The sequence below is a fragment of the Odocoileus virginianus genome, chromosome 6 (assembly GCF_023699985.2).
Source record: "Odocoileus virginianus isolate 20LAN1187 ecotype Illinois chromosome 6, Ovbor_1.2, whole genome shotgun sequence".
Lineage (NCBI taxonomy): Eukaryota > Metazoa > Chordata > Mammalia > Artiodactyla > Cervidae > Odocoileus > Odocoileus virginianus.
In genome coordinates this window covers 49,688,196-49,710,500 of record NC_069679.1, presented here as the reverse complement: position 1 = coordinate 49,710,500, position 22,305 = coordinate 49,688,196, and the positions used below count along the sequence as shown (strand labels likewise).

The window sequence follows — 22,305 nt, the reverse complement described above, 5'->3', positions numbered from 1 at the left end:
TGTACCTCTTCCCACTTTGAACTAAGAATACTTTTACTTTTTCCTCAAAATGACTGAGCAACAACAAAGCTAAATTCTTATCCATTAAAGCACTGGTGGGAAGGATAGTAAGTAACAAAGTGCATGTTCAGTCGTGTCCGCCTCTTTGCAACCCGATGGACTGCAGCCCACTGGCTACTCTGTCCTTGGGATTTTTCCAGGCAAGAATACTGGAATGAGTTGCCATTTCCTCCTGCAGGGGATCTTCCCAACCCAGGGATCAAACCTGCAACTGTAGTATATCCTCATTGGTAGGCATATTCTTTACCTACTGAGCCATGGAGCCAATGGTAGGAGGGATGACTGCAAGATAATGTCTTCACTTATCCTGCACTTCACTGAACATCTTCCTGAGCCCCACTGACGCACCACCTGTTTTAGTTATCCCTCACTTTTCTGGTTTAACACTGGCATTCCTTTTGGTATGATAGCCATGTGATGTCTCAAGTTTATTATCCACAGGTGAAGGAAGAAACAGACAGAACAGGCTCCATCTTGAAAGCAGGACTCCATCTATGCCCATGGAAAGGACATACCAACTGGAAACCAGGCCCCCCGGATGCAAGAGCCCCAGGGTTCGTACCTCAGTCACCTAAAAGACCCCTAACTGTCTGTGTAACCGAACAGAATTATGAATTCTATTATGCTTATTGGGGTATGACCACAGGCCTATTGATAATTGTCCACTGTTAACTACCTAGGCCTAAGGCATATGAATCACGGGTTATCTTTGATTGTATCTTTCTTTTCCTTTGTTCAGACTAGTTGCAGGGAATTTGTGGAGGTGGGTTTGGGCACGTACACTTAGGGTATATAAGGGTTTCACAAAAACTGGTCAGGGTCCTTGGCTAAGAGGAGACTCTGCCTTGGGCCCGCCAGTGTAATCAACTGCACTCCTCTATCTGCATTGTCCTTCTCAGTGAGCTTGTTTCCCAGAACACCTGGCTACAACACAGGGACGTGCTTTAAACTACTGTAGGATCTGGGTGATGATTACTAATTAAGTAGAAAGGGCAAAGTAAATATATTTTAGTAAATGTCAAGATGGAATAACTCTACATCAAAAGATAAACCTACATATATATACACACACATACATACATGTATTATTTACCCAATTCCCAGACTAATTATGGCATAAAGTAAAGTAATAAGTTGCAGAGATATCTTTTTTGGCAGAAACTAAATCTTTAATCCTCTTTTTAAAACAACATAGAAGAATGAAGTTTAGGGAAAACAGGTTTGACTGTCTCAGAAATACGAACCAACAGATATATACGACAGTCAAGTTTCGGGTTGAAGTACTAGTTCTGTGGCTAAGCGTCTGTCTTTTTGGGCTAAGGAGTTCGCTCTTTTGAGCTCTGGTTTTCCCAACCCTAAAATAATATGTCTCCCATGCTTTCCCCAAGATTTAAATGAGGATCAAAGACTTTTTATAAAATGTGTCCAATAAAAAGCTGATTAAGGGGAGGGAGATTCAAGAGGGAGGGGATATATGTATACATATAATTGATTCACTTTGTTGTAGAGCAGAAACACAACATTGTAAAGAATTACACTCCAAGAAAAAAGATTAATATAAAATCTTATCAATGGTATATTTTAGTCAAGTCTCTCTTAAATAATAATAGTAACAGCTACCACCGATTAAATGCCTAGCATGTGCTAGAATTTATTACATGAGGCCCTTTATATTCTATCTATTTTAAGCCCCCAAGGGATATGCTATACTCTTGCCTGATAAGAAAATAGGCTCAGAAAAGTCAAGAAACTTGCCCAAGGTCAGAAAGTTAGTAATAAACAGCAAAGCTATGATTCAAAACAATTCTGGATCTAAAGGCCAGGCTTTTTCCACTAGCCCCTGAGAATTAATCCAGCATTAACAGGAAATGAGCCATTCACAGCAGTCAATTTTCCAGATGACTACATTTTAACTTTAAATTTTTATGTAAATCTGTTTAAAGTGCATTCATCCTCTTTTGCTTATAATTAACTAACCAAAGCTGAAGGCTTCCTTTGATAACCCAGGATCACAATTGTGGACTCTCCGATGTGGGTCAGAACAGGCCTAGATGTATAAAAGCTGCTTACACCGCGGCGTGGCCGCTCCGGCACTGTGGCTTCCTGTCGCTCTCTCCTTGCTGAGACTGAGCTGGCCGGCTGAAGTCCTGGCAGCGCCTCTCCCAGCTCCCTGACCCATTTACTCTGCGGTCACTTAGGAAATCAGGTAACTCACGGATAGAGGAGCCTGGCGGGCTATAGTCCATGGGGTCGCAAAGAGTCAGACACGACTGAAGCAACTTACCATGCACCCACATGCACACATGGGTACCAACAAATCTAAATCAACATGGCCCTGGGGTATAAGCCCCAAGATGGCTTCTAACAAATATATCACATAATCCAGGTCTGCTATTTGCTTCTTGGCGGCTGTCTGGATTGTAGTTGTGCTCTGTTGAGATGACAGTCTCTAAAGACTGACTTCCAGATAAGTGGAACCTAACCCAACTAACGTAACACTGTGTTCCACAGCATCACCTGACTGAGATCTTGATTTACTGCATCTCATTTGGTTGTTTTGAAAATGGAATCACAGCACTAAAATAAGTAAGTTCTAAAACTTACTGTGGAACAAACTTTTCAGAGGATTCATATGTTTGTATTTAGCTGCATGATACTTGAAACACACCAGGTAGTAAACACTTTCACTAAACACCAATGATGGCAAACTCAGTCTTAAAGTATAAATTGGATGGTGGTGGCTTCATACAAGAATGCATTCAAGAAAAAAAAAAAAGAATGCATTCAAGAAAGGCTTTCCTTAGCCTGAATGCAATCTCTTCCAAATAAGCCAATCTTTCATCTTTATCCCAGACCAGAAGAAGAAACGGCTAAATACCCCCTTTGTTTGTTAAGCACTGCATTTAGCACACAGCACTTAGTGGCTTACAAGTATGTCTCCCTCTCTTCATCAGACAAAATATAAACTCCCTGTGGGGAGAGTGTCTCTTTCATCTTCGTACTCCACTCCGAGAGCCTTAAATAGTCCCTTCCAAATAGCAAATGCTTCAAACTATACATCCTTCCCTGCGTTTATCTTTTAAGTGCTTCATGATATCTAAACGTGCTCCCTCTTCTACCATGACCACTCCCTTCCCCGCTATGCCCAGCAGGGACAATGACACACACCCTTGGCAGCATTAAAATATCTGTATTAAGCATAAAAGACAGAATCCCTATTTTAAAAGTAAGGTCACAGGGACTTCCCTGGTGGTCCAGTGGTTAAGAATCCACCTGCTAATGCAGGGGACATGGGTTCGATCCCTGATCAGGGAGGATTCTACATGCTACAGGGCAACTGACTCTGGGCACCACAACTACTAAAGCCCATGTGCCCTACAGCGCCATGCTCCACAAGAAGAGAAGCCATCACAATGAGAAGCCCATGCACCGCAACTAGAGAGTAGCCCCCGAATGCCACAACTAGAGAAAGGCTTTGCACAGCAACAAAGACCCAGAGTAGCCATAAATAAATAAATAAGGTCACAGTAAAGTTCCTAAGGAAAATCAACGCTCATTCTCTCATATACCATTGATAAATGGCTGCTTCCAACACACAGTTTTAACATAATAAAAATAATATGCTCTTGCCTTAATAAAACAGATACATAATTTAAGTAGTAGAATTTAACTTGTATATTTTAAGTAAATTATTTTTACCTTATTGGAACTGACGTGCCTATTGGTATTAAGACAGTACAATTCCAACACTTGAGGTTTCTGTTCATTTTGATTTCTGACATTGGCAGTTCATTAGAAGTTACTAAAATAAACTGATTTGCACTAAGGAACCCCTAGGCAGTTCATCATTTCATGCCTGGTGCCGCTTGCTTATTATGCACCATCAATATTATTAATGTGAATTCTTCTATAGTAAAGTATTTTCTCCATACCTCTTAACTTTGGATTTTTTCCAGTTGACTTTCTTAATACCCAAATCAACATACGATTCAGTTAGTTCTATATTTAATTCTCCTTCTGAGTCACTTGGAAGTATTCCTAGTTTTGCAGCAGATTCATACAGAGAAATTTCATCTTTTAGTTCTTTTAATTCTTCCTAAAACACAAAATTATTGAAAGTCATTTTCATTTTTTTATAAGAAGGAATCAGTCATTCTTTCTATTCTTCAAAGTTTATTTTAATGATCAACAGAAGGCAGAAATGCTACTTCAAATACATCTTTTGGCATGCATTAAAAATGTAAAGGCCAGCACATATCAAGGTTTTCAAGTAAACTGAATGAACAAATAAAGTGAATAAGAAAGCAGATGTAAACATCTCTCTCACACCTCCCTCACTGACATTCCATCCTCCACAAACAGCCTCCCTTGAGCTGAGAAGCTGGTGGTAGTGCATGTTGCCTAAGAGCAGGGGACAGAGGAGACTGGTTTAGTCTGCCAGTGGTGAAAAGGCACAAAATACTATACATCTTTCCAGGGGAGGGAATACTGAGCACTTCCTCCAGTGGAAAACATAACTGGTACTGGAGGAGGGTGTGAGAGGACTGCAGTTGAACTGTAGGTTTCCCACACCTGTAGACAAACCTATCTCTGGGACACTTCCCAAGATGAAAGGACGTGCCAAGTGAAGGAAGGGATGGTCCCTTGCTCCATAGGTGGGCAGACCAGGGCTTGGCTACCCAGCTGTGTGGTAAGGTTGTGAGTGACTCCTGTGGGCTGGATTGGAGATAGTCCAACCACCATACACAGAAATCCAAGGTTCAAAAAGGTGACGTAACCATCGCCTAATTCAGTTACCCAGAAAGTCTCTTCCTGGAGGCAACACTCACTTGCAAAGCCTTGCTCATGTTTTCACTCATAGCGTGTGCCTTTTGTGCTTGCTGCAGCTGGAGCTGGAGTTGAGCCACCTCCTGTACTGAGCCTGTGGGAGAAAGAACCACAGAATACGTCAGATGTAATGGAACAAGCTGCCTATGACATACAGAAGAACTTGCATCCACTGAGGCTATAGCCGGTGGGACCCAGAAAGCATATGTGTGGTGCTGACATTTTCAAGATTTAGTACGGCTGCCCAAAGGTCCTCGGGGAGTTGAAGATGGGCTACTGTGACCCTGCCATGAATTAAACCAGCCATGTCTACAGAGCTTAACACTCCACAAGTCCTTTAATAGGAGCAGAACATTCTAGCTCACAGATTACCAAAGTAAAAATTCTTTAGAACCCATTCCATTTCTACTTTCCAATAAGAAAACCACATCTTGCTGCCTTTAGCTTCTTTCTGAGTGCTTTTATTTCCACCACTCCCACCTCCACACCTATTAGAAGCAAACTAGGATTGTACCGTTGAAACTCCAGTAACCTAATATTTTAAATGGTTAAAAGGTTCTCATCTAAAAAGGACTTTATTGGGTTTCCTCAGAAGAAAATGAGCATCTAAGGAATGGCTAAGCAAAGTAATGATGGAGTATTAGGCAACTAAAGAAAATCCTATTTTCAAAGCCTTTAATGGCAACCAAAAAGGCTCAGTAAGTAATACCATGTGGAACAAAGGACACAAAACTGAAGTGACCTAAATGGAGTATGATGCGAATTTTGTCCCCACCAAAACACACACACACACACACACACACACACACACATTTAGACAGACTTCAACTTCTGAATAACCCATTCTTCAAATATTGTACCGGTCGTCTGAATTATTCAATCTTTGCACATTCAGCTTTGATTTGTTTTAAAATGCACTAGGTACAGAAGCAGGGAACTGTCTATACACATTCACTTGTGAACAACATTAACCATTGTCTCTGCATAGTAGGATTATTGGCTATTTTTATTTTCTACTTTATACTTGTCTGGATTTCCCCAATTACCTAATGAAAATACACCACATCTTCATAGACATACACCAGTAACAATGTTAAGAAAAAATTCTGTCCCGGATGAACTTTTCTGTTTTTTTTCTGGATTTTTATAGTAATTCACGGATCCTACTATGCTCGCTCCACAGTTTCTCCTAGCCTTCTGGGGAGCCAGCACCCACACACACACCCACCTGAGTGCAGCAGGTTGGCACACTGCTTCTGACTCTCCTCCAGGCTTCTCGTCAATCTGTTAATGATCTCAGTCTTTTCTAATCTGGTTGCTTCTTGATTCCTCTCCAGTTGCTTAACCTGATCTTTCAAATGACAGCAGATATCTTCCTAAACAGAAAAAGCATCCAAGAAGTCCTTTTCATAATCAAGTTACTGTATATTAAACTAACAATTATGACCTTACCTCTTTGGATTTTGAGTCAAATATAAAATCACTACCTGACAGGATCACCTCTTTTACAAGGTCAAGTGCACAAGTTTGAGTCAGGAGAACAAACTGGTCAGTCACCGACTGCTCAGTCTGTTTTTCCTTTCGGTTGAATTTGAATCTGATGGCTTCTAAAGTCTCTCTCTGCTCTGTATACCTAAGACACTGTTATTATAAAATTGGATTTTATTCAAGCCAAAGGAAATGTATTACATCCCTATTTGCATTTTACACTCTCAGTATAATTGTGTGTACACACTAGGCAAACCACCTTGAACCATGGAATCTGTGTCCCAAGTCAGCAAGGATACAGACAAAACACATGGAAACTCACTCTATTCTGAATAGCCAAAAAGTAGCCCTCCCTCTTCTGAACTGGCTTTAAACTTGATCTGTTTCTCTCATGTTTTTCCATCTTGTATATGTCTTTTTTCTCTTAACAGTCTCTTTGAAGGTGCCTATATAGTGCCTTATACATAGTGAATGCTACAAAAGATATTTGAAAAAGACAAAGAAAAACAGGATAAATGTGTGCATGTATGTAATTACATGGGGCTATATAGAGAATCTAGAGCAGGTATATAATATATTCAAATGTCTACAAAAAGAAACTGTGTTTGGAAGTAATGAGCCATGGGAATCCCAAAGCCAGGTAGAAGAAATCATCATCTCTCTCATTCAAGAAGGGTGACACAGGCTGAATTCCAGGCAAATAGAGGATGTGAGAGGCACATAAGCAAATCAAGGTAATTGGCTGAAGTTACCTGAAAAAACCTGAAGAAAATAAATAGTAAGAGGCATATCAAGAAAGGACTTTGAGACAGAGAGAAGGCATTTGGGGCCTGATTTTACCATAATCTAAAGCCTAATAATGCCTTACAGTTACAAATAGAAAATATATCACCTCATAGGGATACTAACACTCTCCTTAAGCAGAGCAAAGAGACTGTGAAGTTCCCTGTTAGCTTAAAAATTCATGAGCATTTTGTATTCTATTTCATAATGTGTCACGTTTGCTTTAACGTTTTTCTACCAAATTTTTGAGCAAAATGAAGCTTCTGGAACCTGGTCCATGTTTATTCAACAGTGCAAACCTCTTGGCACACTGCTGCTGATTCCCAGGCCAGTTTGGTTCTAAAGCACCAAAGTAACATGGCAAACACAACGGATGAGCTAATATTCATGACAATGTGAATGTGTGAGCAAGAAGAGGTGGGGAAACAACTCACATTTATGTGCTGGGGAGGTCACGATAGCTTTTACCAGACACTGAGAACTGGCGCAAAAGAGTTCAAGAAAAGGTAATTATGAAAACTATTATAATAAAGAGGCAGACCATGGAGATAATTAGACTATAAGCAACAATCTAATTAAGTCCCCCAGGTGGCCTGGTGGTTAGGATTCTGGGCTTTCACTGCCAAGACTCTGGTTCAATCCCTGGTCAGGGACCTAAGATCCCCAAAAGCCACATGGCAGAATGCAGGGGGCAGAGGTGGGGGCCTTAGGCAACAATCAATTAAGCCATGCTGTTTCCTGTTGACAAGTTCGGGAAAACATATCATACTCATAAAACTATGCAGTTTAAACACCAAGAAACAAAAATAAATGGTTCTATCTTTTCAGCAATTAGCTTGAGTGAGAACACTCAGTTCAAGATTGATAGAGGCAGATGTCTTTGAAGACTGAATGAGACAACTGCAGTGATTAAGAGATAATAGCTGAACCCACAAGATGAAATAGAATTGAACAGATTTGTAGTGCACAAAGGAAAAAAAAAAATTAAGCCACATGCACACAGGTCTGCTGGAGTCTCTCAGTCAATAGGAAGTGCTTAAATACATATAAAAGATTAGAAGATAGATCAGCTGAAGGTCATAACATAGAAACCAAAGTCCATGACTTCAACAGAAGCTGAAGATTTCAAGAAGACCAGAACGAAGAAAGATTTAAACCACCAAGGAGCTAATCAGAGATGTCAACCGGTATCAGGAAGAAGTAGAAGTCAGTTCAGACACCTGAACAGAGATCTCAGGATATGACACTTCTGTGAATGGAAGAGAAAGGAGACACCTGGGAGGGAAGCACCTCAGAGATAGCATGCTATAAGCGTCCTGTCAGGGAAGGAACATTATGAGCTGCAAGAGCTCATTTCTTCTCATCTTCTCTGTCTCACACACACACACACACACACACACACACACACACACACACAAAACCCAAGGGTAACTCAGCCAAAATAACAAGAACTGCTACACAGTGAGTGTGTGTACAATCCCTTCTACCAGAAAAGCTGATGACTTAAGGAAAATATTAAAAAAGTAATACAATTTTACATGCCATGTATTTCTCAAAATACATGAGTTACACAAAAATTAAAACACATGTAAACACGATTATATGATGGATTGCTACTCCTCCCATCACGTGGAATTAGGTAGCTTCTGCATTGGGTTTTGTCTTTCAAAATAGATTTAAATCTATGTAAACTTTGTTTACATCCTGATGTTTAGCTGTTTTCAGTAAAACTTTGCTGAACAAATGAAGTAATATGATTATTTTACAAGTATAGTCCTTCCCCTCCAAGAGCAAGTTTTTCACAAAGCAGTGATTTTCAAATTTTTGCAAGGGGGAGGTCTGAACCTCTTGAAAAATCTGAATAAGCTCATGGGTCTTCTCAAAGAAAACTGCATATACTGACACCCAAGAGAAAATCACACCCACAATTTCAGAGATTCAAGAGCTCCCTGGAGCCTAGTCATGGACTGCTTTAGAAGATGCCAGGTTAACAATCTCTGTCACCCACAAATCACACAAGGTGTGATCATCTACTCAGGTAACACTGGCATGTACTCAGGTACACAGCTGTGTGACTACGTGCAAGCCACTAAGAACCCAGACATTAGCAAACTTGTTCATCTGCTACATCACCTAGTTAATTCCATGCTACTCTTTCTCAAGAGTTGTTTCATTCTTCTTTGTAACCTGCAGAGTAGAGTGGAGCAGGAAAAGGTTTATCAGAAAGGGAAAGATTTTGCTCCTCTTCAATAACTTTTATATTAAAAAAAAAAGAGAGAGAGGACAAGGAGCAGTATGTATGTATGGTTACCAGTTATGTTAAGAAAATATAAATCACCTGTCTCTATAGAACACAAGCATGCATTTTCCTGATTACAGGCAGCCAACTCCCTGGCTCTTGGCTGATCTTTACAGCACCTTTTCCAATTAGGACTCTCAGCTTGGATTCTGAGATAATACGAACGGACCTTTTATTAAAAATACTGCTGAGCCAAATGATAGCAAATGGACAGCATGAAAGGGATACCCAAAAAAAAGCATTCCCAGAAAGAAAAAAACACCGGGCACTTTGGAATCACCACTTTGCAAAGTAGTTATGGAACAATACACAGAAGCTAACATCAGTGCTATGCTCTGCTCCGTTTTAAATAAAAGAGAAAAATCACTGACAGAATGTAACAGCAGACAAGACCTCAACCAACACTTTCACTGTATGGTTCAGGCATCCGAGCCCAGTCAGCACAGAATGAAGACTCTGTTCTGTGTTCTAGTCCAGGGTTCTTTGGCTGAGGGGTCGGAAGAGGTGAGAAAAGTGAATGGAACAAGTACAGGGCTTGAAACGCACCAGGAACTGCTCCCAGAATGCCCGTGAGTGAGTGTGCCTCAGGCAGGAGAGAAGGGAGAGATCCCCAACCCGGCGTGGAGAAGCCACCGACACCGCTCCCCTCATCATCGGAGGGGGCACCACTCTCCACAGCGGCTTTCACGCTGCTACCCAAACAGAGCCACGCTTAATAAAACCGAATCTCAAGTTCTATCTGTTTTAATATTACAGAAAGTAGACTTTAATCATTTTCCTTTTTTTAACCTTTTTTTCTAGGCTTTAATAATTTGTCAAAGTCTTTGTCTTTCCCTACCCTCTACTTATCCTTCACACTGATCAAATTCACAGTATTTTTCTACATAAAAAGAATCTTTAAAAAATCTATATGGGAAAATAAATCCAATAAAAATTTATATAAACACATATAAAAGTAAAATTAAATGAAACGATATACAAACAATTATTATTGCCAATAATGCAGTTTTATAGTACCCAACCTAAATCATGGAAAAATTTAGAGTCAGCTGTATAAAGAAGAAAAAACAACTCAAATCAGTGTGAATTTTAAATGGGGTGGGATTTTCTAGATCTTCTCATCTTAATATTCTTCTCTTCTTTCCTTGGGTTAAATTAATTCTGAAATTACATTGAGAAAGACAATCCCTGAAATCTTATTCATTCAACTGATTGATTATCTGGGGTTTTGGAGCACAAGCAAACCCACTACCTGGGTTACAACATTTTATTCCCTTTGGGGCAAAGCTAAAATAAAAACTGTGAAACATGCTCAAGTTTCATATCTAAATGATTTCAGATCAGAATCTCTTCCCTCTTTATTACACTAGTCTTAAAATCAACTCTTCTCCCAAGAATCATTTCTAGACAATATTTACTGACAAGTTAATAACCAAACACTGGGAGACCCAAGAAAGGTCTTCTCCTGGTTAATCTCCCAGGACAACCACTCAATTCCAGGCCAGCTCCTAGAACACTCCTTCTTTTCAGTTTGGAATCTTCTAAGACATATAAACAATATGCATAAATATTTGACAAATGAAGTAGTAATATGAGAAGTGAGAAAGCACTAACCAGTCCTACCAGAGGAAGGATTTCCAAAAGTATGCCCTCGGGGCATACCCACAGATAAAACTCTTCAGACTTTTAAATTTTACTCATACTCAGATACCTACTGCAAACACCCAGCATTTCTATATGATGAACCGCAAGATGTCAGTCATGACTTGACTTGTTTATAATAGTTGCTATCTGAAATCATTCCAACCTGTTCCTTCAGTGCAGTAAGGGTAGCATCCAACTTCCTTTGTAAGGACAGCACTTGCTCCTCATACTTCTTTGTGAGGCCCATCACGATGCTCTCATGCTGCTCCCTCGTGCGCTGAAGCGATTCCGAATGATGCAAGTCCAACAGCTGCTGCTTCAGGCTGTCCAGGGCCATCTCAGTAGTTCTGGACTTTTTAATCATCTAGAAAATACACACAGGACACACATTTACAGTATTCTGACTCTGTGCTATCTTCATGAATTTTAATTCTAAAACTCAACCACGCTTAACTAAATGAAAGTAGGGGCTTCTCAGTAGTAAAGAACCCACTGCCAGTGAAGGAGACACAAGAGACATGGGGTTCAACCCCTGGGTGGGGAAGATCCCCTGGAGCAGGAAATGGCAACCCACTCCAGCATTCTTGCTTGGAGAATCCCATGGACAGAGGAACCTGGCAGGCTACAGTCCACGGGGTTGCAAAGAGCCAGACATGACTGAGTGACTAAACAACAAGAACAAGAACAAAGAGAAGAAAGGTCTCCCCGTGATGGCTCTAGTTCCCTAGCTGGGATCCACCAGGCCCGTGGCTGCTGGGATTATTATTCACAGGGAAAAAGAGTCTGGAAGTGTCTGAGGAAAGAGAGAGAAGATTTTGCACAACATGATGGCAACGTGGGTTCCAGGCAAGGAGTCTGCTGCTTATACACCCATCTCAGTGCTGTTTGCATCGCTCTGTGCTCCAAGTGCTGGAGGGAAGTCCAACTGTTAGGTCATGGAAAAATGACAACTTTTTAAAAAATTTATTTATTTTTTAATTGAAAGATAATTGCTTTATAGAATTGTGTTAGTTTCTGCCAAAGAGCAGCATGAATCAGACATGAGAGGTGGGATGGGGAGGGAGGTAGAAAGGAGGTTAAAAACAACTGCTGCTGGAAAGATTGATGAAACTTCTCAGTGGTCACATACTAAAAAGGAAGCTTTTTAAACTGTAACTGTATGGTTATGGAGAAGTAATTGTGTAGCAGGTTTACTGACAACTCCCAAAAGATGCCCATGTTCTAATTCCTGAAACCTGTGAATAGTTCTGTCACATTACAATGGGAAATTAAGGTTGTGAGTGGATTAAAGTTGCTAACCAGATGACCTCAAATAAGGAGACTGTCCTGGATTACCAGGGTGGACCCACTGTATCCAGAAGGGTCCTTTAATGAGGAAAACTGAGGCAAAAAAAGTCAGAATTGTGACTGCTAGCTCTGAAAATGGAAATGGACCATACACCAAGGAATGCAGGGGGCCTCTAGAAACTGGAAAAAGTAAAAAAAAGGGGATTCTCCCCTAGATCTCCAGAAAGCAACAGAGCTCTACTGACACCTTGATTTTAGCCCAATGAAAGCCATGCCAGACTTCTGACTTTCTGTCTGTAAGGTAATAAATTTTGCTGTTTTAAGCCACTAAGCCTGTGGGGATCTGTTAAAGCAGCAATAGAAAATTAATGTACCTGGTGGTTCTGTTGCCTTTTTAAATTTATTTAATTGTAATTTAAAATTTAATTTTATACTATTTTATTTTTTATAAATGCAAGTTCTAACTTATAAAAAGATTACTAAAAGATTATGTAGATTATGACATAAAAGCCACTCTTTAATAACTATCATTTTTCAAAAAATTTTAAATAATGATAGTCTATATTACACATAAAAATGAAAAATTTCATCAAATGAGGTCGCTTCTTCATTCTATTCCAGAGATTGCCTATTTATCCCAATACCACTTAAACTACTTAAGACATTCATCATCTGTTCAGTAAATGATGTGGACACTTTGTGCCAGGCAGGGTTCCAAGCACTTAAGGACAGGATGACAAGACAGCCAAGGCCTAAAGTCTTATTACTTTCTGGTGAAAAGGGACAGACAATAATAAGTAAACAGATGAGATAATTTCAGACGGTTTTAAAATAGAGTGATAAAATATGGCACAGTAGAGGGGAGTGGGAGTGAGAAGCAATAGACCACTTCAGATGTAAGGCTGATGAGAAGTCCTCGCGGTTTTTAGCTAACAGCTGAAGGCTCAGAGGGAACCAGACATGAGACAACACTGTTTATTTATTTTTTTTTTTTTGAGACAACATTGTTTAAACTCTTCCATCCTCAGAACCAGCCACTAATCTCATCTAGAACCAAGTCACTTTTGTTTGTAACCACCAAAACATCATTACTCACAGGAATCATTCACTGCCGGGCGTGGCTACCAATGACTTGTGACTATTTCCCATGATCAAATGGCCACCCTTCTCATTAATCAAAGAATGTGCCACCACTTCAAAGGCTGGTCTGTTGGGGTCAGAAAATTTAGTTTCTGATGCTTTTCAGTAACCAGCTTTGTAATCCTGGAAAAGTAATGTGACCTCGCCAAGACTTGGTTAACCATCCATAAAATGGTAAACACAATGCTTCACTAATCAAAATCCCAACAAGACTTTATAAAGCATGGGAAGTTGATTTGCAAGATCTAGAAGGAAAAGTGTAAAAAAAGAGCTACTAAATATTTTAAGAATTGTAAGGGTAGCCCTTGTTTATCAGATTTCAAAACACAAAATAAAACTATACTTGTGATAGTATGAGCAGGAAAAGAGAAATATGTAAGAAAAAAACAATTCAGAGGTTAGGTCAATATTGAACACCATAACTCACTCACCATGTACTGATCACCTATAAGGTACCAGGCTCTAGGCTTATGTGGTGAGGTTACTAAGATGAGGGCAACCCGTTTTGGCCTTCCAAGATTATTCTAGGTCTGTTATAACAGATATGATCATCTGACTTGAGGAAGAAAACGGAAAGACTTAGGAAAAGAAAAGCCTTGAGCAGGGGCTTGTTAATCAAATAGCAATGTGCTGAGGAGAGGGCATTCCAGTGATAGGAGACAGCACATACGAGTACATAATAACAGACAGGCTATTGAGTTTAAGAGTGAGAGAAGAGCCTAGATGTCCATCAGCAGACAAATGGATAAGAAAGCTGTGGTACATATACACAACGGAATATTACTCGGCCATTAAAAAGAATACATTAGAATCAGTTCTAATGAGGTGGATGAAACTGGAGCCTATTATACAGAGTGAAGTAAGCCAGAAAGAAAAACACCAATATAGTATACTAACGCATATATATGGAATTTAGAAAGATGGTAACAATAACCCTGTATGTGAGACAGCAAAAGAGACACAGATGTATAGAACAGTCTTTTGGACTCTGTGGGAGAGGGCGAGAGTGGGATGATATGGGAGAATGGCACTGAAACATGTAAATTATCATATGTGAAACGAATCGCCAGTCCAGGTTCGATGCATGGGCCAGGGTGCTCAAGGCTGGTGCACCGGGATGACCCGGAGGGATGGGATGAGGAGAGAGGTGGGGCAGGGGGAGTTCAGGATGGGGAACACATGTACACCCATGGCAGATTCGTGTCAATGTATGGCAAAATCAATACAATATTGTAAAGTAAAAAAAATAAATAAATAAAATGGGGGAAAAAAAAGTGAGAAAGAGAAAGGCAAGGATCAGATGGTCATCCTGACACCCTATTTCATCCCGCAAGTAAAGCAGGGTCATTGAAAGACTTTAAGTAAGGGAAAGGCATAACTAGAACTGTGCTTCAGAAAGATTACTCAGATGGCCAGATGAAAGAAGAGAAGGGGTAAAAGATTAGAGACTACATACGAGACTTCTGCAAAAGATGATAACATACTGAACTAGGGACGTGTGGGCAGAAATGAGGAGACTCAACACAACGCAGTGGCTGACTAGACAAAGGAACACCGAAGCTGAGCTCTCCTCCAGATTTCTGGTGGATAGATGACTAGGTGAATGGGAGACCCATTCCTCCAAGGAAAGGGAAAGAAATGTAGACTGACTTATAGGAGAAGAATGTGTAAACTTCAAAGCTTTTCTAAATTTAGTCCCACAATACAAAACATTAAACAACTAACATTTCATTGTAATCAACAACTTTTTACCGTAAATAATGAAGATCAAATATTTACCTGTTCTTCATTGACTTTTAGTGCTTGTATTTGGGTCTCCAGTGCTTTTATTTGTGCTTCAAGCTGTATTTCTCTTTCTTTTCCATTCTGAAAGAGTTTCTGTGATTCTCGAAGGCTGAGGGCCAAACCATCCTTTTCATCTAGAATATTAAAAAATTTTATATAAGTAATATGTTACTGAAGAGGGATCCTTAATTGCCATAATCTATCAAACATGAGACCTTTATCACATATAAATGCTGCTGCATTTAATTCAGTTCAGATAATGAACTTCACTTGATTTGGAAAAAGTCAGAAAAGCTTCAAAAAAAGAATGCGAGTGACATCAAAAATTTTTTTTTTTTTTACAGAACAGCAACCACTCTCTTCAAAAATCTTATTGTATCCCTTTAGGGACCAAAATATCCCCTAAAAAATCATTTCAATATCTGTTACTTGAGAAGCTACATAGACGTGACAAGCGCCTGCTGATCAAAGAAACAATCTGAGGAAAAATTACTTTTTATACATACTCTCAATGACCTCTTAAATTCACCTAGTCTTTAATTCTTCCCACATACTTTACTGTAACAGTTCACAAGCTCTTCTCTCAAAATAAATTTCATGAGCATTACAAAAAGATCTTTTCACTATCAATTAAGTTTGAAATAAGCTGGAGTTCAGTCACAAAATTATTCTACAAATGAGAGTTCAACACTGACCGAAACTACAGAAAGCATGAAGAGTGAGCAATTATAATCTGAAACCTGTGTTTACACTCTGCTTCTCCCAGAGATGACCACATTTTCTCCTTGGCACTCTCAAAGCAGTTCAGGATCACTAACTCTTACTTGGATTGAAATGTTACGCTAATTCATAGGCTCAGAAAACGTACTGCACACTAAACACAAGTCTCTCTGGGAACTGGAATACTTTATCCAAGGTAAGCTACATAAGGAATTGATACTTTTTTTTTTATACCTTTTTAAGATGGAATGCTATCAGCATATTTATATAATGTTCACTGATTCTATTAGTCTAATAAAATAGAAAAAAGGGGAAAAAATGAGGACCTCAAAATGTATGTTCTGGAAAGGAGTCCAAGGCAATGTGTCAAAAGTCCTGGATTTTTGTTTTGTTCTGACTGATTCATCGTGAGCCCTTCATCAAGTGCATCAAATCTCTACGCTTCATATTTAAAATGAGGTTACTGGAAACAAGCTATCTAGCTCTATGAACCTCAAACACAACAGCACTCAACAGTTGTTTTCTCACCTTTGGTTATCAGAAGCTGATGATTCAGATATCTAATTTGACGTTCACTTTCATTTAACTTTTTAACTAAATTGTCCAGTTGTCTCTCTTTAGCTTTGTTAAGAACCTGAAGTTGAATAATCTGCATATTTTCTGCAGAGTCTGCTTGGGAATTAAAGACAATTTATTAGATAAAAGCATATCAAAATATAAATTTGTGGTCATTTCGGGCAATGTTTTATCAAACTGCAAATACAACTTAGGGTATCATGAAATCAATTCAGAAGATTATGACTAGCATTTTTAATAAACAATGTTACTGGGCCAAAAACTTGGGTCTGCTCACTCGCACACAGTAAAGCCAACCTACTGACACCTAGTTGTAGTGAAGGCAAGTGCAGCGTTTACAGGGCCACTTAAGGAGTTTGAGCTTTTTAAGCATCAGCTGTCCAGGACTTCTCTTGCAGCACCTTATCTTAAATGCCGCACTTCCCTGATGGCTCAGTGAAGAACCTGCCTGCAATGCAGAAGACCTGGGTTCAAGCCCTGAGGTGGGAGGATCCCCTGGAAAAGGGAATGACAACCCACTCAGTATTCTTGCCTGGAGAATTCCATGGACAGAGGAGCCGGGCGGACCACAGTCCACGGGGTCACAGAGAGTCAGACACGACTCAGTGACACATTTTCACACTTTTCCCTTCACCACAACCAGGTATTGGTTAGGCTGACTTTACTGCAAGCAGGCAAGAAGATCCAAGTTTTGGTTTGGTAATAACAAGACAGAATATGATCAGTGTATCATGTAGCATAAATAAGTATTACTATGTAAAACTTATTTATACAATATTTACACAAATATTGTAGACATCATCACAATGCAAAAAAAAAAACATACTTCTTACTATGGTCACTGCCAGGAAAGTCTGAAAAGTCACTAGTTAATGTATACCTCTGAATCACTACCATTCAAGCTAATGAAAAATAAGTATATACCAATAACAATCGAATAGAGCTCCAAGCTCTCATTAAGTTGAAAAATAAAAGTACATCAACTTCTATAAAACCATATTCGAAGAAAATTTCTAGACATCCTTCTCAAAATATTTTATTTTAAGCAAGAATGAAATCATTTATAGTGGCAAATAACTGCTAAATTAACAAATTCAAGAATAGATTAATAAAAAAATTTTGAGGTCTTCTTTCAGAATTAAAGTCATTTTAAGGACCACTTAAAAATCACTGGGGGAGAAAAAGAAAAAAGTGATTCACAGAAGCAGGATAATCTTTCAACTACACAATGACGAATATTTTCCTATAAGAACAACGCTACTATTTGCTAACAAATAAAACAATCTTCTTTTTAAAAAGAGATATGGTTGAAACCTCCAAATGAAGGCTGAAAATTCTGTTACAAGTCAAACTTCTCTTGGGCCTTAGAACATGGCTAATCCAGGAATAAACACAATCTACAAGGCACCTCTCTTCAAATTCATTTTTTTAAACTACCGTTACTAAGAGCCTATAATCACTAAATCCAGCACTACCACTAAGTTAATTAAATTTCAGATGTCAAATTTAGGCAAATGTGTAACTAACAAAAAATGAATCAACTGGATAAAAATGCAGATTGTTAAGGAAGTGATGAAAGCGATATGTGCAAAACGACCAGGTAATATAAATGTAACCAAACACAGCAGAACTGAAAGAATAACATCAAGGTGTCAGGCCACCGTTGTGATGTCTATTTACTTAACCCCAAAAGAGTTATGCCACACACACTGTCCACCTCCTCATCTCTGCATTCCACAAAACCTTAGGAACAGAGAGAGGCTGCCCACATATTTGCTGTCAGCTCGCTGGGGGAAAAGGTGCTCTTTGACACTATCTATAGCCTAAGCTTAAGATGGAAGCAGCACCATGAAGTTAGGGCACTAGGGCTCAGTTCTCTCTGTGGTGCACGCAGCCCAGGAAACCCAGAATATCTGATATGACTTTTCCCCCACTTCTTAAATGTAATACAAAGACAACACTTGTGTTCACATTCTAGAATGTGAACTGGCTCTTCAGCAATAGCTAGAAGTTATTTCACATGCCAGAGAGAAGGATGACAAAAGTTGGATGTATGAAAACAAAGATTCAGATTAGTCAAGTTTGGTTTTTAGTTTTGAATGTTCGGATCTCCTCAAAATTCCCGAGTAGCACTTTTACTGATACATATACTATTTAAAAGAAAATTTTTAGCAAGTGTCACAGGACTAAACCTGAGATGTAAGTCTAGTTTTAATTCTGAGTATACAGTCATTTATATCAAAGTTGTCCATTACATAAAACTCTAAAAACAAACAAAAAAAAATTAAGATAATGGTTGACTTACTAAATTATATTTCTATGTAGTGAAAAAAATCTAAGATTGAAAAGAAAACTACATTTCATTTTCCAATTTAGACTTCTTTAAGAAAGATATGCTATATGAAGCTAATTAAGTCTTAACCAAATAGAATGACTGAAATATACAGCTGAGAAAATTTCTTTTAATTTTTAATTAAGGGAAATTTCAAATATATAAGAAGGTAGAGAAAAGAGTACAATAAACCCCATGAAACCATCACCTAGATTCAACAATTGTGTACTCATAGCCCGTCTCACTTTATCTGCATCCACACACAAACTTACCCCCCAACAACATGATATTTGAAGTCAATTCTAGGCTTCATGTCAGCTTATTCAAACTTCAGGATATATCTTTTAAAATTGGACTCTATTCAAAAAATTTCATTATCTTACTTAAAATCATAATTCTTGAACATGCTCCAAGTGCTCAAAGTTCTCCAAATAGGCAGTGAAGAAATTTAAACTTGATACCTACTTTCATTAGCTCCTAAAAATTGCTGTTGCAGACCTTCAAATGTGTCACTTTCTGCAATGTCCTGGGCTGGTGAGCCATTCTTCTGGGCAGAAGACTGAAAAGGTTTATACGTCACTTTATATGATTCCAAAGCTTGACAACTAGGACCTTGGGACATACCAAATTGCTATTACAAGGTGAGAGACAAAATTGACGATTAGGATTTGCTCTTTTCTTCAAAAATTATCTGAATTAGACAACTTGTTATAACACTTAATGGTGGTACAATTACAAATTTTATATATACATCTCCACTTAAAAACAGCACTTACTGTTACTTAACAAAGTTCAGAGAAAGCCTAAAATATGTAATTTCACACATTTTAGTTGTACTTCTGAGCATATAATAAAGCCATTTCCATAAATAACATTCAAGAATTCCAGTGAGATTGTATATAATAAACATTTAAGAATAATTTAGATGATACCAACATCGTGAAAACACATCTATGCAATAACATGTAATACAATGACTCATATGTAATAAATACTCAGTAACTTTTGTGGGATGAATAATATTTTATAGAGAAGTAAGGGAAGTAAGGGGAAATAAGTAAGTAAGGGGAAGTAAGGGGAAATGACCACCTTAAAATGACCAAAAACTTATCCTGTCATCAGGTAACAGAGAATATCTATTAGTGAAATGAGGCATTCATGGTCATTGAGAAAATCTAAGAAGCAGCTAACTGTATCCTAAGGTCTTATTCATCAAACTCTCCAGAGGCACAGGGGGAAAGTATTTCTTTCCTTCACATTCACCCTATCTACTGCTGTATCATCACAACAGATAATTGGCTTTGAAGTATTTGACGCAAAATGTGTGATAAGGGTGATGAGCTGGATGATCAAGGTAACTGACTGGTGTCATGTAGGTGATTAACCACTTTTAAACTCTATCAGGGTACCTGAATGTAGCTTCTCACCAGAGCAGGGTTAATGGTAGAAGCCAGAAGCCTCAGTAGACAAAGGTGGCTATTCTTTGACAGACTTAACTTTTAATGTTTAATTATTTCCACAAAGTCTCTATTTTAAAATTCTCATTTAATATGATTTAATTAGACTGTAAACAGAAAACTGCACGACTAATTCAGCATGAGACTGAATAAATGCACCCTCAGCATTATTTGTACTTAAATGTTACTACTGCACTTTTCACAAACATTTCTTAATCACACACACACAGCAAATAAATGTGTACACACATGCACAGATTTCTTGAAAGTCAAGTTTTTACAATACCTGAAAATGATTCCTTTGAGTATCTGAAAATGTAATTACATTGGTTGGTTGGCTATTAAATTCCTGCTTCTGACTGTTGGTATATGGCCTAAAGTTTTCAGGAAGGTGATATAAATCAGTCTGCTCATATTTACTCGGAGGACTATAACCACTTCCACCTTCATCTCCACCTCCTTCAGGATGGTAGACAGGATGCTGGTCTTCAGTTCTACTTTGATTCTCTTCCCAGCCATTGCTACTTTTCTCTCCAATACATATATCCCGAATCTCATTATAGGCCTATTAGATAACAAGAGTAAGAGAAAAGTACTAAGATCTATTCCCACCCTCAAAGTAAAGTTCGTGCCAGATACTTACATTTACATTTGGAGGTTTAGGCAGCACTTGATGCTCAGTCCAGTTCATCTCCAATTGCTCAGAATGATGTGTGCTTGAGAAAAATCAGTATTTTAAATTAGAGCCTATCATCTATTTGGACAGAGACACCATACAGAACCTCAAGATTTTAACATGGGTGCCCTCCAAATTTTACCTAAAGGATTAAGTAGTAGTCTACAATTTTACAATCATATCTGTTATTATTGCCTGCAAGGTATCTAAAGAAAAAACTCAAAGCAGTGTGATATACAAACACAAGGGGTTTCAGGTCCTTACTCTTCCTCTCTGCCGTCCTCGCTGCAGTCTGAATAGTGAAGCTCGGGGGAAGACAGGTCATCATCCAGCATATCGTGAGGCAGGTCTGTGAGTAACTGCTGCAACTGAGACAGAAAGGTCAGCGTCAACACAACACTGGCTCAGACCCAAGATGCCAAACCAAAGTTGCCTTGGCACCAGTGATTTTGACTGGAGAAGTCAAAGAATTTCTTAATTTCTCTATGTAATAAAGGTCTTAAATTCCACAGGAATTATGTTTGTCAGTTCACTTGGGGGAAGGGGAACACATAAATATCAGGATTTATATTGGAAGGCTTTATCTTTTTCTAGAGGTCTTAGATTCAGGTACACATACAGCAGGAAAGCTTCTAAAACTTCTTTAGGCAAACACAGCAGGTCATAATAATGGCACGATCACTGTATCATGTTATCCGGGGGGCAGATCTGAGTCTCAGAATCCTGTTCTACCAGTAATCAGACCTGGAGGACTTGGCAATCAGACACCCTCCAGGGAATCTGAGTGGCCAGATGCACTGTACCCAGGTGGTGGTAACAGCAGCAGCAGCAGGTGGCCTTGGAAGCCCTTAGAAGCTCCAATAATAGGATGGAAACCTCTTGGGGAGTGACTAATTACTAGAGAGCCATCCAATTCCAATGATGAAAAGATACACAATGCTTGGCTCTTATAAACAGTTGAGTAGAAAGAAGGCTGTAAGACTCAGGTTTTTATGGATGCAGTGCTCTCAAAAGTATAACTAAAACTGACATAAAAGCACATGATTTTGCTCTCCAATTTTTTTCCAGAAAAATCACATCTTTAGCCTTATAACAACTAGATAAATTCACTCAAGTTTCAAGATAAACTGTGACAAAGAGACAAATGAATTGTCTAATCTGTTGAATTTCAATATCTGTAAATGTCTTCAAATCCCAATATAACGACTTAAAATTTGTAATAATCAGAAGA

The 22,305-nt window shown here is 38.7% G+C and overlaps 1 protein-coding gene across 11 annotated transcripts in view; it reads right to left on the bottom strand.

The window, feature by feature from the left end:
• Positions 1-22,305, bottom strand: part of CEP152 (centrosomal protein 152) — a 97,176-nt gene that overhangs the window by 58,381 nt on the left and 16,490 nt on the right. For 7 of the 11 annotated variants that reach the window (XM_070469319.1, XM_070469318.1, XM_070469323.1 and 4 more), the window contains 10 exons: positions 21,339-21,442; positions 21,042-21,114; positions 20,685-20,963; positions 19,407-19,572; positions 16,562-16,705; positions 15,308-15,447; positions 11,265-11,465; positions 6,116-6,263; positions 4,890-4,981; positions 3,993-4,156 (listed from right to left, as the gene is read on the bottom strand). In XM_070469319.1, coding sequence (XP_070325420.1) covers positions 3,993-4,156; positions 4,890-4,981; positions 6,116-6,263; positions 11,265-11,465; positions 15,308-15,447; positions 16,562-16,705; positions 19,407-19,572; positions 20,685-20,963; positions 21,042-21,114; positions 21,339-21,442 — 1,511 coding nt within the window. The remainder of the gene's footprint in view (positions 1-3,992; positions 4,157-4,889; positions 4,982-6,115; positions 6,264-11,264; positions 11,466-15,307; positions 15,448-16,561; positions 16,706-19,406; positions 19,573-20,684; positions 20,964-21,041; positions 21,115-21,338; positions 21,443-22,305) is intronic. The other 4 variants (XM_070469321.1, XM_070469327.1, XM_070469328.1 and 1 more) reach the window with 2 other exon arrangements.